Source organism: Triticum urartu, chromosome 6A, assembly GCF_056163025.1.
Source record: "Triticum urartu cultivar PI428250 chromosome 6A, HENAU_Tu73, whole genome shotgun sequence".
Taxonomy (NCBI): domain Eukaryota; kingdom Viridiplantae; phylum Streptophyta; class Magnoliopsida; order Poales; family Poaceae; genus Triticum; species Triticum urartu.
This window is the reverse complement of record NC_141878.1, coordinates 292,129,879-292,147,441: the sequence shown is the minus strand read 5'-3', so window position 1 is coordinate 292,147,441 and position 17,563 is coordinate 292,129,879. Positions and strand designations below refer to the sequence as shown.

The 17,563-nt window shown below is 48.3% G+C and overlaps 1 protein-coding gene and 1 long non-coding RNA gene across 2 annotated transcripts; both read right to left on the bottom strand.

Annotated features, from left to right (window-relative positions):
- Window positions 1-478: 478 nt before the first annotated feature.
- Window positions 479-11,799, bottom strand: LOC147965042 (uncharacterized). The gene is made up of 5 exons (XM_087530259.1): window positions 11,748-11,799; window positions 8,134-8,501; window positions 7,877-7,991; window positions 899-7,786; window positions 479-814 (listed from the first exon to the last, which is right to left on the bottom strand). Exons 1-4 carry the CDS (start codon window positions 11,797-11,799, stop codon window positions 7,530-7,532), a joined length of 792 nt encoding a protein of 263 aa, XP_087386385.1. The 3' UTR covers window positions 479-814; window positions 899-7,529.
- Window positions 11,800-12,444: 645 nt separating this feature from the next.
- On the bottom strand, window positions 12,445-16,604 carry LOC125513273 (uncharacterized). Its single transcript, XR_007285843.2, has 2 exons — window positions 16,307-16,604; window positions 12,445-12,841 (listed from the first exon to the last, which is right to left on the bottom strand). It is a non-coding gene; the product is annotated as an uncharacterized LOC125513273 (long non-coding RNA).
- Window positions 16,605-17,563: the final 959 nt, after the last annotated feature.

Here is a 17,563-nt window from a genome sequence, read left to right as displayed (position 1 = left end):
GAGAGAGTAGGCTGGCTAGCGCACTGTCCCTGCTGGTGCGTGGGGGGGGGGCTAGCTGGGCCGGCCTGGGAGGCCGAGGCCCAGGTGGGTTGCTGCTGCCGGGCTGCTCTGCTGCTAATATTTTCCCATTTTCCTCAGACAGAAAAACCAAAAGGAAAAGCACAGGGACTTTGGGAAGGTGTTTGAGAGATATAACAATATCCTCGGGATCTTGAAATTATGCACTATTGAATAAAATTGGTTTGAAGATTTTTACAGGAAGTAAAATAATTCAAGTTTGAATTGAATTCAAACTTGAGCCTTTTTAGAACCTAACCAAAACAATTCCAAAACAGGTAAAACTTGGCAGAGGGATTTAGGACATTATGCCAGATTTATTGGGGAAAATTGAACATTTATGGAGGCAGGAAAAAATGTCACTTGCAAAAAAATGGGGGAAAGGAAGGAAGGGGAAGAGATGATGCAAGAGACACACATGGGCATGCCAGAAGGCAACATGCATGACTAAGACAATGCACAACAACATGGCAAGGAACATGATGCACCACATGATAACAACATGAAAGAACAAATGCAAGATGACAAGTAATGACAAGACAATGCCAAAACGGAAACAAGGCAAACCCAAAATGAAACCCACAAAGAGGAAAAACACTTGGTGTTGACCATGACAAGCCTGGGTGCGTCTCCAAATATGGAAGTTTTACATCTGGGGTGTTACAGCACTCCACCACTACAAAAGGATCTCGTCTTGAGATCTAGGACTGAAAGAACTATGGATATTCAGGACAGAGGTGATCCTCATGCTCCAGGTCTATGTACAAAAAGCAAAATGACACAATGCATTAATGCCAAAACTAAAAACAAAATAGTTGTTACATTTCATATAATTTCTTACCGCCGCATGACGAAAACTCGGTTGGAAGTAAATGCCGAACAGCTTGCCAGTTGCAAGGCTGCTGGCGCACCTTGACTTGCACAGTCGACATGGTGGTGGTGGTCGCTCCATTTTCCTAAAGAAATATGAGCAAAGAAAACAATAACTTCGCATGGGATGATTGAGGGAGTCCTGGATTAGGGGGTGTCCGGATGGCCTGACTATACCTTCAGCCGGACTCCTGGACTATGAAGATACAAGATTGAAGACTTCGTCCCGTGTCCGGAAGGGACTTTCCATGGTGTGGAAGGCAAGCTTGGCGATACGGATATACAGATCTCCTACCATTGTAACCGACTTTGTGTAACCCTAACCCTCTCCGGTGTCTATATAAACCGGAGGGTTTTAGTCCGTAGGACAACATACAGAACAACAATCATACCATAGGATAGCTTCTAGGGTTTAGCCTCTCTGATCTCGTGGTAGATCTACTCTTGTACTACCCATATCATTAATATTAATCAAGCAGGATGTAGGGTTTTACCTCCATCGAGAGGGCCCGAACCTGGGTAAAACTTCATGTCCCTTGCCTCCTGTTACCATCTGGCCTAGACGCATAGTTCGGGACCCCCTACCCGAGATCCGCCGTTTTTGACACCGACATTGGTGCTTTCATTGAGAGTTCCTCTGTGTCGTCGCCGTCAGGCTCGATGGCTCCTACGATCATCAATGGCGATGCAGTCCAGGGTGAGACTTTCCTCCCCGGACAGATCTTCGTCTTCGGCGGCTTCGCACTGCGGGCCAATTCACTTGGCCATCTGGAGCAGATCGAAAGCTATGCCCCTGGCCGTCAGGTCAGATTTGGAAGCTTGAACTACACGGCTGACATCCGCGGGGACTTGATCATCGACGGATTCGATCCACTGCCGAGCGCGCCGCACTGTCACGATGAGCATGATCTAGCTCTGCCGTCGAATAGTGCCCTGGAGGCCGCACCCGCATCGGCTTCGACCCTTAATTCGGAGCCAACTGCGTCGATCGAGGATGGGTGGTTGGACGCCGCCTCGGGGGCTGCGATCCCAATGGCGATCGAGCCGAACACCAGCCCCGCACTCTGCGAGACTCATGACTCCAAGGAGCCGGACTCCTCTCCGGACTCCGAACCCTCCACGCCCCTGCCGATCGAATCCGAGTGGGCGTCGATCATGGAGTTTACTGCTGTGGACATCTTTCAGCACTCGCCTTTCGGCGATATTCTAAGGACACTGAAGTCTCTCTCTTTATTAGGAGAGCCCTGGCCGGACTACGGTCAGCAAGGTTGGGGTACGGATGATGAAGAAATTCAAAACCCACCCACCACACTTTGTAGCCACTGTCGACGATTTAACCGACATGCTCAACTTCGACTCTGAAGACATCAACGGTATGGACGCCGATGAAGGAGACGATGAAGAACCAGCGCCTATTAGGCCCTAGAAAGCCACCTCGTCATATGACATATACATGGTGGACACCCCAAAAGAAGGAGATGGCGATGGAACAGCGGAGGATGACCCCTCCAAGAAACAGCCTAAGCGCCGGCGTCAGCGGCGCCGCTCAAAATCCCGCCAAAACAAATACGGTGATTCAAGCACAGGAGATAATAATACTCGTGAGAGTGCCAAAGAAAACCCCCTCCAGCAAGATTCAGCACAGGAGGATGGAGAAACCAGCCCTCTTGAGAGAGCGGCAGACAGAGAGGTCGAGGACGATAATCATATGCCTCCCTCCGAAGATGAGGCAAGCCTCGACGACGACGAACCCGTCGAGCAAGAGCATTTTCAACGCAGGCTTATGGCCATGGCAAGAAGCCTCAAGAAAAAACATCAACAACTTAGAGCTGATCAAGATTTGCTAGTCGACAGATGGACTGAAGTCCTTGCGGCCGAAGAGCATAAACTCGAACGCCCCTCCAAGAGCTACCCAAAGCGCAGGTTGCTACCCCGATTAGAGGAGGAAGCACTTGATACGGCCGACCGGCCAACTCGTGGCTGCGACAGAGAGGCCTCTCGGCCCTCCACTCAAGCCGCACCCCGTACCAAGGCACGGGAAAATGCGCCAAACTTGTGAGATATGTTGGAGGACAAGGCAAGGCAAACAAGATCGATCTATGGATCGCGTGGGCGCCCCACGACTCGAAACAATAACCGTCACGCCGGACATAAATCCGGTAGGGCCGAACACAGTAGACAAAGCTCATTGTAGCTACGTCGTGACATAGCCCAGTACAGAGGCGCCGCACACCCACTATGCTTCACAGACGAAGTAATGGATCATCAAATCCCCGAGGGTTTCAAACCCGTAAATATCGAATCATATGATGGCACAACAGATCCTATGGTATGGATCGAGGATTATCTCCTTCATATCCACATGGCCCGCGGTGATGATCTCCACGCCATCAAATACCTCCCACTCAAGCTCAAAGGACCAGCTCGGCATTGGCTTAACAACTTGCCAGCAGGATCAATTAGTTGTTGGGAGGACCTGGAAGCTGCATTCCTCAACAATTTCCAGGGCACTTATGTGCGACCCCCAGACGCCGATGACCTAAGTCACGTAATTCAGCAGCCAGATGAATCGGCCAGGCAATTCTGGACATGGTTCCTGATGAGGACATAAATACCATTGTTACACCCACAGCCCCTACTGTTACATATACTGGACCAATTACTAGAGCTCGCGCACGCCAATTAAATTACCAGGTACTTTCGTTTCTTGGTAATGATTCTAATGTTCATGAGATTATGATGCTGCCTAAATTGGATACATTTGTTTTGCTTACAAATGAAGGGCCTAGCTTGGAGAAGGATGAACATTGGAGCAAGAACACGCATGGAGTTGATGGCATGCGCAAGGGGATCAAGAACGGAGTTACAAGTGATGATTTCAGGACTTTGAAGCCGCCATAAGGAGTGCATGAAGCCTTGGACGATATATACAAGATGCCACTTCATAATATTCGTCCATAGGCTATTCTAGGTGCTGCGTCACCTTATTAATGGGCCAGGCCCATGTAATTTTGAAATACTTAAGTATAGGCTATTTTTAGAGTCCGTATGTGTGGGGAAACAAGAGTTAGGGTTGGTTTCGGACCCCACCCTCAAGGGCCATGAAATTCCCCCCCCCCCTCTTCCTCCATATATACAGCCCTTAGGGCGTCGTTTAGACTTTGGGTTTTGTTTAGATTAAAAGTTCGCCATAGCTGCAACTTCGCGTACTTCGTTTGTGTCCAGCGACCAGACCAAGACGTCACAGAACCCCACCTTGATCAATAAAGCTTTCATCTTATATTCGCAATATCCCGATTGCAATCTCAGTTTCTTGCTTGTTCTTCGTTTGCTCGCAGGAAACAGACCCTCGTGGTCAGGTTGATCGTGCTCCGGCGTGGTCAATACCCCTCGGAAGTTGGTTTAGCGATTGCTAAGGCGCGACGTCTCGCACATTTGTTGTCGGATCGTCAAGGTCGACTCCCACAAAAAACGATAGCCACCATCTCATCGAAACATCGGGACACCTTAGCCTCTATCAGTTCCTAACAAAGAAAAATCAAATAGTCGACTGTCCGGACGCCGAGGCCCTAGCAGCCTTCAAGCACAATATCCGTGACGAGTGGCTTGCCCGGCACCTTGGACAGGAAAAGCCGAAGTCTATGGCAGCACTCACGACACTCATGACCCGCTTTTGCGCGGGAGAAGACAACTGGCTTGCTCGTAGCAACAATATGACCAAGAACCCTGGTAATTCGGATACCAAGGACAGTAGTGGCAGGTCGCGTCGCAACAAGTAGAAGCACCGCATTAACGACGACAATGCTGAGGATACGGCAGTTAATGCCAGATTCGGAGGCTCTAAATCCGGTCAGCGGAAAAAGCCATTCAAAAGGAATCCTAGGGGCCCGTCTAGTTTGGACCGAATACTTGACCGCTTGTGCCAAATACATGGCACCCCCGCAAAGCCAGCCAATCACACCAATAGGGATTGTTGGGTGTTCAAGCAGGAAGGCAAGTTAAACACCGAAAATGAAGACAAGGGGCTGCATAGCGATGACGACGAGGAGCCCCGGCCACCGAACAACAGTGGACAGAAGGGTTTTCCCCACAAGTGCGGACGGTGAACATGATATACGCAATCCACGTCCCCAAAAGGGAATGGAAGCGCGCGTTAAGGGACGTATACGCGGTAGAGCCAGTCGCCCCAAAGTTCAACCCATGGTCCTACTGCTCGATCACCTTTGATCGAAGGGACCATCCCACTAGCATCCGTCATGGCGGATTTGCCGCATTGGTTCTAGACCCAATTATTGACGGATTTCATCTCACTAGAGTCCTTATGGACGGCGGCAGTAGCCTGAACCTGCTTTACCAGGATACAGTGCGGAAAATGGGCATAGATCCTTCGAGGATTAAGCCCACCAAAACGACCTTTAAAGGTGTAATACCAGGTGTAGAGGCCAACTGTACAGGCTCAGTCACACTTGAAGTGGTCTTCGGATCTTCGGATAATTTCTAAAGCGAGGAGTTAATCTTCGACATAGTCCCATTCCGCAGTGGCTATCACGCACTGCTCGGGCAAACCACATTCTCCAAGTTCAATGCGGTACCGTAGTACGCATACCTTAAGCTCAAGATGCCAGGCCCTCGAGGAGTAATTATGGTCAATGGAAACACCGAACGCTCCCTCCGAATGGAGGAGCACACGATGGCCCTTGCAGCAGAAGTACAAAGCAGCCTCTCCAGGCAGTTCTCCAGTCCGGCCACTAAACGACTGGACACAGTCAAGCATGCTCGGAGTAAACTACAACAAGACCGCCTGGCACGATCCGAGAAGGCGTAGCAATGCGGCCCCAACCCCAGCCCTCACAAAAAGGCGACGCCAGCACTTCGCGTACATAACTACGCTCTAGAGATACCATGGGTACAGGGGGAGGGGCACCATCACGGCACGCCCGAAACACGGCTTAAACCGTACCAGGGGCTGCCGATTTTTTAAATTTCTCTTACTTTCAGGATTCCATCCTTCGGAAGGCCTGTTCGGCAGTTCAATTGCCGCACAAACGATGCAAGAACCAGGGAAGCAGACAAGCCACGCCACATTACGGAACTCCCAGGTTGTCTCTATCACGAGCAGTATACCTGTTTCGCATATTATTCCGCAGCTTTCTCTTGGAACGGACATGTTAAATAGTCCAACCTTTTGCTTATCGCATTATTTGTATCGTTCTTCTTTGATCGCAGCCCTCTTTAATAAACAATGCATAGCTTTTCTCTATTTTTGCATTACTCTTTTTTTAATATATGTTCCTTAACGACATGTTGCACCCGTACACTTTGGTACGGCCAAAATACGCCAGGGGCTTCAGTACCCCTCAATATGGTGTGAGAAGTCCGAACACTTTAACAAGTGCGGCACCCCGAACTTATAGCATTATATGCATCGGCTTCGAATCATGTCTTGGGTCAATAGTTGGGTTTGCCCGGCTCCTATGTTTTGGTGCCTTACATTCCGCTATATCGGCTAAGGTAGCACTAGGAGAACCACTGCGATTGTGCCCCAGTTGAGCTGGGTCGAGCACCTCAGTGGAGAAAGGTAAAACTGACTGTCATGATGAAGCGAGAGCCGGTCGCTGTTCGAGAGGTTTTTCGAGTCCCTAAAGACTTATGCCGCTTAGAGCGAGGAGTCGGCTCTGTCCGGCCAAGGCGTGGATAGTGCCCCGAACTCGGTCTTCCGAATACCAGGGGCTTCACCGAAATTTAAAATTATAGAATTCTATGGCTAAGTGAGAGTGTTCAGGCATTATAGTCCGATTGCCTTGTTCGTTGTGCTGAGCGCCTCCCTCGAAGGACCCAAACATGGGAAAAAGAGCGCTCAGGTTTATCCCCGAACACCCCAGCACTAGCGGCATGGGGGCAGAAGCCGACGACTCGCCATCTCTCAGAATTGATAAACAGCCGCACAGAAGGTAATATTTTAAATTCCAACAGCATTGCTTAGCGCATATGAACAAGTTTTCAGCGCACAGGACAAAACGAGCGAGTTTTACTCAAAAAATACATCCTTGGAACATTCATCCGCCACAAGGCAGGCACCCTTCAGAACATCCTTATAGTAATTCTCGGGCTTGCGATGCTCTTTCCCCAGCGGTGGCCCGTCCTTCACAAGCTTCTCAACATCCAGCATGCCCCAGTGCACCTTAGCACGGGAAAGGGCCCTACGGGCACCTTCAATGCAGACGGAGCGCTTGATGACTTCGAGCCTCGGACAGGCCCCCACCAGCCGCCGCACCAGCCCAAAATAGCTCCCAGGCAGAGCCTCTCCAGGCCATAACCAAACTATGTGGCCCTTCATGGCCTGTTCGGTCGCCTTGTGGAGCTTGACCAGTTGCTTCAGCTGGTCGCTCAGGGCACGGGGTGTCCGGCCTCACCGTACTGAGACCAGAACACCTTCTCTGTCGAGCTGCCCTCCTCGGCTCGATAGAATGCGGTGGCATCGGACACACTCTGGGGAAGATCTGCAAACGCTCCTGGAGAGCTCCGGATTCGGGTAAGTAACAAATAACTCACGTTTATGTGTTTGCTTTGCATAAAGAATGCCTTACCCGCAGCTATCTTCTTCACCTCATCCAACTCCTGGAGGGTCTTCTGGGATTTGGCCTTGGCAGACTTGGCATTTTCAATAGCTGCCACGAGCTCGGATGCTCGCGTCTTTGAGTCAAGCTCCAAACTCTCATGTTTTTTATGAGAACCTGGAGCTCTTGCCGCACCTTGCCAACCTGGGCCTCATACTTCTCCCGCTCGGTGCGCTCTGTGGCCGCCCTCTTCTCGGCCTCGAGCAGCGCTTGCTTAAGGTTCGCCACCTCAGACGTGGTCCCTACAATAGCCACGATAATCCTGTCATTTTTTGCAATTGCACCTTTATATATATATATATATATATATATATAAACAAGGTATTTCTTACTTTCATTGTCCTCGAGCTGCTTCTTGGCACGCCCGAGCTCTTGCTCGGACCGCTCGAGGTTCTGCTTTAGCGTGTCCACTTCCGCAATCAGTGCGGCGGACGCAAGCAGAGAAGCCTGCATACGCATATTGACTCCTTTTTGTTAGACTCCTGTGAATTTTATTTGATCCTCTATACGGCTTTTCTTCCCGAACGCCAAACAGAGCATCAGGGGCTACTGTCTATGCGGTAATATTATTTACACATTCTTTACTTACCTCCAAGCCTGTTAAAAGGCTAGTACAAGCTTCACTCAGTCCGCTCTTGGCGGACTGAACCTTCTGGACGACCGCACTCATAATGGTGCGGTGCTCCTCGTTGATGGAGGCGCCTTGGAGCGCCTCCAACAGATTGTCCGGTGCCTCCGGTTGGACGGGGGTCAGCGGCACGGTGGGCTTGCTCCTCTTGGAAGGAGGTCCCCCGTTGGACTCTGGAACCTTTGAAGGTTCCGGTGTTGTGTCCGACCTAGAGCCGGACTTGGAGCCCTGGGGGGTTTCATCCCCTTTACTCCTGGAGTCTGGGAGGTCGCCTTGCGGCGCCTTCAGGACCACCTCCTCCCTCCTTGTGGCGCCGGTCTTTAGGTGGGCTGCATAAACATATTTGACATAAGGGAAAGTTGTGCAATAAACGAATACTATGAATTACTCTGGTATCCGGATACTTACGATTTTGCCAGGGGCTTGGCCCTGAGCGGCCACTCCTCTCCGCCATCGTCGGCGTCGGTGGAGTAGTCCGGAGGAAGGGTTTTCCCGCTGGAGGGGGAGGGGTCTCTTCTTCCTCCTCCTCGTCTTCATGGGAGGAGTGCGTCTTGGAGTCGTCGGATGAGGGATCCGACACCTCCAGGTGCTGGGCACTCTTTCGAGTCCCCGTGGCGTTCCTCTTGGCCTTCTTCTCCGGCACACATGGGGTGCCGGAACCAGCAGCTTCGCCAAACGAGCGTTCGCTGGGCCTTCGGGCAAAGGAGTCGGACAGTTGATCTGTCCGGACGTCTCCTATCAATCCTGTCAAAGGTAAGGGAGCTTAGATCCCGCATGGAGTCAAACTATGAAAAACTGATACCCTGTAAAAGGAAAAAAACAGCTTACTGCATGAGCGTGATGCTGCGTACTGAATCCGCGACCCTCGGTAGCGGATGCGGGGGCCTCGGCGCCCTTGAAAAGCACCTTCCAGGCATCTTCATACGTCGTGTCGAAGAGCCTGCTCAGAGTTCGGTGCCGCGCCGGGTCGAACTCCCACAGGATGAAAGCCCGTTGTTGACACGGGAGGATTAGGCGGATGAGATAACCTGGACTACGTTGACAAGTTTGAGCTTCTGGTCCACCAGGGTTTGGACGCATGTTTGGAGTCCGGTCAGTTCTCCTTTTTTACCCCACGACAGGCCCGTCTCCTTCCAGGAGGTGAGCCGCGTAGGGGGTCCGGATCAAAACTCGGGGGCTGCGACCCATTCGGGGTCGCGCGGCTCGGTGATGTAAAACCACCCCGATTGCCACCCCTTCAGGGTCTCCACAAAGGAGCCGTCGAGCCATAAGACGTTGGGCATCTTGCCCACCATGGCGCCTCCGCACTCCGCCTGGTTGCCGCGCACCACCTTCGGCTTGACATTGGAAGTCTTGAGCCATAGGCCGAAGTGGGGGCGGATGCAGAAGAAAGCCTCGCACACGACGATAAACACCGAGATGTTGAGGACAAAGTTCGGGGCCAAATCGTGGAAATCCAGGCCATAGTAGAACATGAGCCCCCGGACAAATGGGTGAAGTGGGAAGCCCAATCCGCGGAGGAAATGGGGGAGGAACACCACCTTCTCATGGGGCCTAGGGGTAGGGATGAGCTGCCCCTTTTCGGGAAGCCGGTACGTTATGTCGTTAGACAAGTATCCGGCCTTCCTCAGTTTTTTGATGTGTCCCTCCGTGACGGAGGAGACCATCCACTTGCCTCCCGCTCCGGACATGGCTGGAGAAGGTTGAGGTGGGGAGTGCGGACTTGGGCGCTGGAGCTCGAGTGTGCGAGAATGGATAAGCACGGGAGGAAGAAGGCATAGGTGAAAAGGTGGATCCTTATCCCCTTATATGGGTGGACGCAACTACGTGTCCCCACCAGCCTGGTAAAACTCGCTTATCTCCAAGCGCTGTAATCAATGGCGCGGTTGGGTTACCCACGCTCGTATTGATGAGAATCCCGGAATAAGGGGACACGATCTCTGCTTTTACAAGACGTGCCAAGGAAACCGCCTCGCATGACGTGCTGAGGTGGGATAATAAAACGACTCGGATAAAGGCTTGGCCGTGGTGTGTCACACTACGGACTACGTCAGCAGATTATATTTGTGTAAATGTTATTCTCTCTATGGCAATATGTGGAAACTCATTTTGCAGAGCCGGACACTATCTTTGTATTCAAAATCTTCTATGAAGTACTTGGAGGAGGAACCCGCCTTGCAATGCCGAAGACAATCTGCGCGCCGGACTCGTCATCATTGAAGCCTGGTTCAGGGGCTACTGAGGGAGTCCTGGATTAGGGGGTGACCGGATGGCCGGACTATACCTTCAGCCGGACTTCTGGACTATGAAGATACAATATTGAAGACTTCGTCCTGTGTCCGGAAGGGACTTTCCTTGGCGTGGAAGGCAAGCTTGGCGATACGGATATACAGATCTCCTACCATTGTAACCGACTTTGTGTAACCCTAACCCTCTCCGGTGTCTATATAAACCGGAGGGTTTTAGTCTGTAGGACAACATACAGAACAATAATCATACCATAGGCTAGCTTCTAGGGTTTAGCCTCTCTGATCTCGTGGTAGATCTACTCTTGTACAACCCATATCATCAATATTAATCAAGCAGGACGTAGGGTTTTACCTCCATCGAGAGGGCTCGAACCTGGGTAAAACTTCGTGTCCCTTGCCTCCTGTTACCATCCGGCCTAGACGCACAGTTCGGGACCCCCTACCCGAGATCCGCCGTTTTGACACCGACAATGATCATCAAGCTCAACATGCAAACAAACATAGCAAACTAGCTTTGACTATTCTAAACCCAAGAAACTATCCTATATCAAAGTGTTATATATGACCAGAGGCATATATCAACTAAAAACTATCAACTATGTCTAAATTTTTACTAATCAGTTAATCATATCAACTAAAAACTATCAACTATCATATATCTCTATCTCTGTCTCTCTCTATAAATGTTGCATATCAACTAGCCTACTAAATCAACTAAATCAAAATGTTCTCAATCAACCTAATCAACTAGCCTACTTAATCAACTAAATTAACTAGCCTACTAAATCAACTAAATCAAAATGTTCTAAATCAACTAAATCAACAAGCCTACTAGATCAAGTAAATCATATCAACTAAATCAAAATGTTGCATATGAACTACCCTACTAAATCAAGATGTAGCAGGGAGGAGGGGTTGTGGATAGAGGAGGGACAAGGGAGAAGGAGGGGTGACTGGAGGAGGGAGGAGGCTTGAGGACATAGGAGGAAGGTGGAGCGTTGAAGCGCCGGCCGGGGAGGAGGGCGGTCGGCGAAGGATTACCAAGTCCAGGGAGGAGGAGAAGGAGGTGACGACGGTGCAAAGGGAGAAGGGGTAGGCGACGGCGGCCGGCGGGGGAGGACCGGCGCAGGGGGATTGAGGGGGGAGATCGAGCGAGTGTGAGTGGAGAGAGGAGAATGAGGGGCGGCCGGTTGGGGAAGATAGAATGGCTTAGCAGTAGCGCACTATAGAGAAACGCGCTAATGCTAAAGAACCTAGCAGTAGCGCCTTACACCCAAAACGCGCTACTGCGATGTGTAAACATGTAAAAATATACATAAAACATACATTGATCATCAATGATCTCTTTGTGTACAATTAGAAACCGGAGGAGACTCATATTGCGGCCACAAATTCTACACACGGAGTTCAACAAAGACCAAGTGGTTGTAATAGTTGAGAAGTAACATATTTAAGGTGGTAAAAACCCTGTTCACGGAGCGAGGTGGGACTAAATTTTGTAGTAAACTTAGTAGTAGCGGTTATAGTGTGAATGCACTACTTCTATGATCTGTAGCAGTATTGCTCTTTGTATTGAGGCGCTGCTGCTATAACTAGCTTCACGGTGGGGTCATGGCAATTATGGCAGTAGCACAGCCTATCATAGGCGTGCTACTCCTACATCCATGTCAGCAACGCGTTTCGTCAGCACGCGCTACTGGTACGTAGCAGCAGCGCCTTGTTTTAAAGAACGCTCCTAGTAAGATTCTGTGTATAGGCTTTTCCCTGGTAGAGCTCCCACGATGTGCGGTCGGTATGGCCCACAGGCGGCGGGCCCTACCTATCAGCGAGCAGCTAGAAGAAGGTGCACCCCAAGGAGTCAGCCATGAGGACGGGCCGACCTCTAGCAGGCGACCCTCCCTCCCCTCAGAGTCTACGCGCCATTAATCTGATGAGATGGGGAGTGGCTACAGTAAGCGCCCACCAGGCGGCGGGACTGTAGCTATACGTCCCTCGACAAGACTGTCGTCACCAAAGGCAAGGCTACAGTAAAGGGCAGTTAGCGTGGCCCACAGGCGGTGGGCCCACCTGTCGGCCAAGTTCCTGACAGCCTTCGGGACCCACCAATTGGTGAGCCCCAACAACCGGCGGAGAAGCCGACGCCTAGAGACACTGTCATCCGGGACCTACACCCGGACAAATTACCATTGTACCCCTGGGGGTAGGCTTAGAGCTACCTTATTGATGTTAGTCATCACGTAGAGAGCCCGCAGAGCAGGACTAGGGGTGTTATCTCCATGGAGCGCTCCGAACCTGGGTAAGACTCGTAGGCGTTCGAGATCTCGCTCACTTCAGCTTCCAGGGCCCGACGACGTACTCCTGTCCCCATCCATGATAAGCCACCCCCTGGCATATGTCGCTAGATATCCCCGACACATTATCTGTGCAAGAAACATTTAACTTGATCAGCCCAAGACCTCAGAAACTTTCAACAAAATGATATTATGTTTCAGAATACTCGGCATGTAACTTTGATTCTCGTGTTTTATAAGGATATGCTAGGAAAGACTGAAAATTTATCATACTATGAAAGTATTTTTCATCAAAAAACTAACATTCTAACCTGACAAAACAAATTTAATATATTAGAAAAGGCGCATCTCAGTCTGATCTCCTATAAATACTAGGAGGGCGTGAGGTACCATTGGTACATCACTTATAAATACTAGGAGTCATCGTCCATGAGACTAGTAAGAACGGTTCCATCGCAGTGAGGTTTCAGAGCAAATACATGCTCTAGCCTTGGACAATGCAGTAGTAGCTGCATCTCACGTTAGTTTCAGCCTTCTCCCCATGCTGGTCCACAAGATAGTCCTTGTTGCCAAGCTCCGGCTGCGTGGCCATTGGTCGGAGCAGATTGCCCTTCACTCACCGTATTTCTTCATGAACTCATTTAAAACAACATATTTGACTAATTTCAAAGAATTCCAAAACAAAATTTTCACTCATTTCGGAAAAGCGATTTAAATTATTTTTTTGCAGAATAAGAAGTTGATCCCCACTACTAGCAATTCTCTCAACATGCAACCTATCCACCTCAGCTTCCTGCCACATCACCAATTATTTTCCCATTTAACTAATTTTGTCCCTATATTTTCAGACTTAAGTTACAACTGAAGCCCAATGGTCTCTACTCGCAGCAGGAAAAAAGCCCAAACGTCAAGCTTAGAAGAAGAACAGCCATCCGACCCCCCACCCCTGCTATGTTGTTTGTTCGTACTCCTCTCTCTCTACTTAAATTAAGGATCAGTCTTTTCCATTTCCCACTGCAGTAGTGCGCCGCCTAAGAAGAGATCTATGTTTGTGCCCTCCGTCACGATCGCCAGTCCGGTACGGCATACGGTGGCTCTCTCGGCTCTCTTGGACTGCGGTTTCATAATGGCACGAATCGATCTGGTGCTCTGTAACGTTAGTGCCGCTTCTTTTCCTTTGTTCCCCCTCTCTCTTGTGCCTTGATTGAAATTTGAATGCATCGGTGAGCCATCCCTTTTGGTTTTCTACATTTAATCTATGGGTATTTGTCTCCAATGTGAGCTGGATTTTTTATTCGTAAGTTGCAATCAATATGCTTTGTGCGCCGGTAGCTCTTCCAGTTCACTCATGAGGTTAGTCCAGATTCCCCCTAATTGCAATCCTCCGCTATTGCCTTGCTGCCTCACTGCCGCAATAACTTACAGATGAGTTGCTAATATTTATGTGATGTCTCATGAGTTAGTTCACAAATAATTGAATACATCCACTTTTATGGAACAACCATGCAGAAAAAATTGTTGCATTCCCTTCACATCCACTCTGAATTTCTGTTGGCTCAAGTGAATGCGCACCCAAATCAGAACATTATTTGGACTAAGCTAACACATGCACCTAAATCTTGATCCTGTCTAGATTGAGTCAAAAACATGCACTTTATAAGATTCCCGCGGAACTAATTTAGACTTGAGGTGACTAATTTTATTCCTACAGATCTATTAGACTTGAGGTGGCCTTTTTTATTCCTGCACATGGCTGTTTGTTAATGGCAAGTTCTGCAACATTTTGACAAACTGTATAGAGGGAAGTCAACTGATTGCCAGATTTATCCTCACATGGAATTATGTTCACCAACTTATATATATATTACCATGAATTTCCCTTACCAGTTATGCAGATAGTCATCTCAAAGATTTCGACACACTGATTAGATTTCCACATGTAGTATTACATATTAATCTTATATTTTTTTCTTCAACTCTATTGTTTAAGTCTACTTTTTGTTGCTATGCATTGGTTAACAGTATGATTTGGTGGAAAGTACACATATTTTCTCTACGCCTGAGTAAGATCCAATTATACAATCGATACCTCGATACCTCTCTTGCTTGCTGACTATTTGCATCCATGTTTTCTTAGTTGTTTCACAGTAAAGTAAGTATAATTCATCGTGAACATGGATACAACTGCATGTATATTTTCTCTTAGATATAGGCTATTTTATACATACACTTACTTTACGGGAGGTCTAAGATATTTGATTTGAAGATGTAGGTTAAAGAAGCTACATGTTCTTGGTATCCATGGAGTCAAACAGTATTGCTGGATCAATTTACATTCACGTGGAGTGGTCATGAGATATACTTTGAAAGTAGACATTTAGCTGAAAGTAGAAATTTTCCCAATTTTGGTGTTTTCTATTGTATTCTTTGTTGTCGAACCATATTCTTATATGGTTTAGTTTGGTAGAAGTGTCAGTTTTTCACTCTTTCTTTTGCTTTTCCGAGTGATCGGCGTTGTGCTATACATAGATGTCATGATAGACAATCATTTATTCGTCTTCTATTTTAGATTCATGTTGCTTGGCTAAGATATAACGTGATGTCTGGTGAAGCTACTAAACCAAAACCAAATCGAAAGGCTTTGCCTCCATTACTCTTTAAGTAGTGGTAATGACTAGATTTTCTCCACACATTGGTTTATCTATTATTCAGTGGGTCAGTGTAAGTAGCTTGCATATCATATATATGTGCATGTATTTATAACACAAGTAAGAGTTTAATGCCTTATATTATTTTTTCTGAAGAAGAACATTCTACATGTATACCTTTTTCCTCTAATTGCAAGACATTTTAATGTTATGTACAATTACACTTTATAGAGTTTGCTAATGTATATCTACATTTACTTCTATTATTGATAATATGTTTGAATTATATTTATTAATATTCAGTCCAAATTGTTTGCACTATGAATGCCGCGACAACGCGCGGGGTATCATCTAGTTTAGTTAAGTTGTGTGCCTTCTCTATCAGCGTCAAATTAATTAACATGTTTAATTTCAAACTAACCTAATTAAAAATAGTGGGGGCCCATCCGCCAATTAGGGTTCGGTGGGGGGTTAATGGTTAACCCATGCGGGGCCCACCTGTTGGTGACCCAATGGCGGTGGCACCCCGTGGTCGAGGCGTTGGTGACTAGAACATCGGCGGCGCAGCTTGGACGGCATCGGAATTTGCCTGTGGGCCGCTTAAATGGGCGCGGCCAGCCCCGTTCAAACGGATGGAGCGAACTGCAACGTTCTACGACATAGGCGCGGGCTGAGGTGGTCCACAAGGGCGGCGGTAGGGAGTGGAGTGGCAGCCGACGTTCGTCCTTGCACATGTGCGAGGCTAAGGTGTGTTAGCAGGCTGGCTGAGGGGCTCACAGGCCTCCTAGGAGGACCAGGAATGCGCTGCCATGCTCGGCGTCAACGGCCGCGAGCCCTGCCATGGCAGCAGCAAGATGTGGGAATCATGGAGTTATGGCTATTGTGGGGCGCGCGCAAGAGCTCGAGTTCGAGCTCGAGGGGGAGGCAGAGGGGAGGCGTGGCTCACCTAGAATGCGCAGGGAGGCCCGTTGATAGCTGGGAGTGCAGGACGATGGCGAATCGACAACGAGCTCATGGTGGCCGACGTAGACGAAGACGACGAAGGCAGCGCAGATGCAGGTCCCCGACTCGAATGGCTCGGTGCATGAGATGTGGCTGAGTGGGGCGGAGATCCCGGACATGAAGAGGAGGCACAGGGACGACGGTGAGCGCGGCTACGAGGCAGCCATGGCGACAGCGACATTTGGGAAGGTGGGGAGCGGCGATGTAGAGTGAGGGGGAAGTGGGAAAAGATCTTGGGGGGATGACAAGACCGAGGGGCTCGTCCTTATCCTCTCTGCGCTGCAGCAGCGCGGGGTGGCGACCTGGTTTGGCGGAGATGGATGGGCATGGGCGCCTTCAATTGCGGCATTTTCTATTTAGCGTTGCAGGCGCCAGTTATAGCTGTTTCCGCACACCGGTGCCTGCAGCCGTGTTAACTCGGCCTGGCCCATCTTTTTCTTCCTTTCCTTCCTGTCACGAGGACAGGAAAGGCGCGCTTTGGATGGGAATCGATCCCGCGATCTCATGGTCGTTCGCCTCATGCACTAACCACCGCACTAACTAGATTAGTTTCCCAAACTACTGCTTCTTTACCTTTTCTTATAACGATTCCTTTTTCCTTTTTATTCAAAACGGTTTTGTTATGTTTTTTGTTCTTTTTCTTTTTTTCTTCTTTTCGAAACGGCTTTATATTTCTTTTGCTAATTTGAAAGAACTATTTTTCAAAATTGTTGAACTCTTTTTTAAAAATCAGTGAACTTTCTTTTACATTCGATGAACTCTTTTTAAGATCGATGAACTCTTTTTCTAAATCAATGACACTTTTTTCAAAATTGATGACCTCTTTTTCAAAACCGATGAACTGTTTTCACAATCCATGAACTTTTTTTCAAAAAGGATGAACTCTTTTTCAAAATCGATGAACTATTTTTCAAAATTGATGAACTTTTTTCAAAATCGATGAACTTTTAAAAAAAATGGATGAACTCTTTTTGAAAACCGATGAATTGTTTTTCAAAATTGATGAACTTTTTTAAAATTTGCTGAACTGATTTCAAAATTGATGATCTTTTTCCCAATTTGAAAAACTTTTTTCAATTTTTGTGAACTTTTTTCCAAGTTTGATGATTTAAAAAAATGGATGAAGGTTTCCAAATATGTGAACTTTTTTTAAATCTCGATTTTTTTGTGAATTTTTTGTTTTAAGTTTGGATCTTTTTTC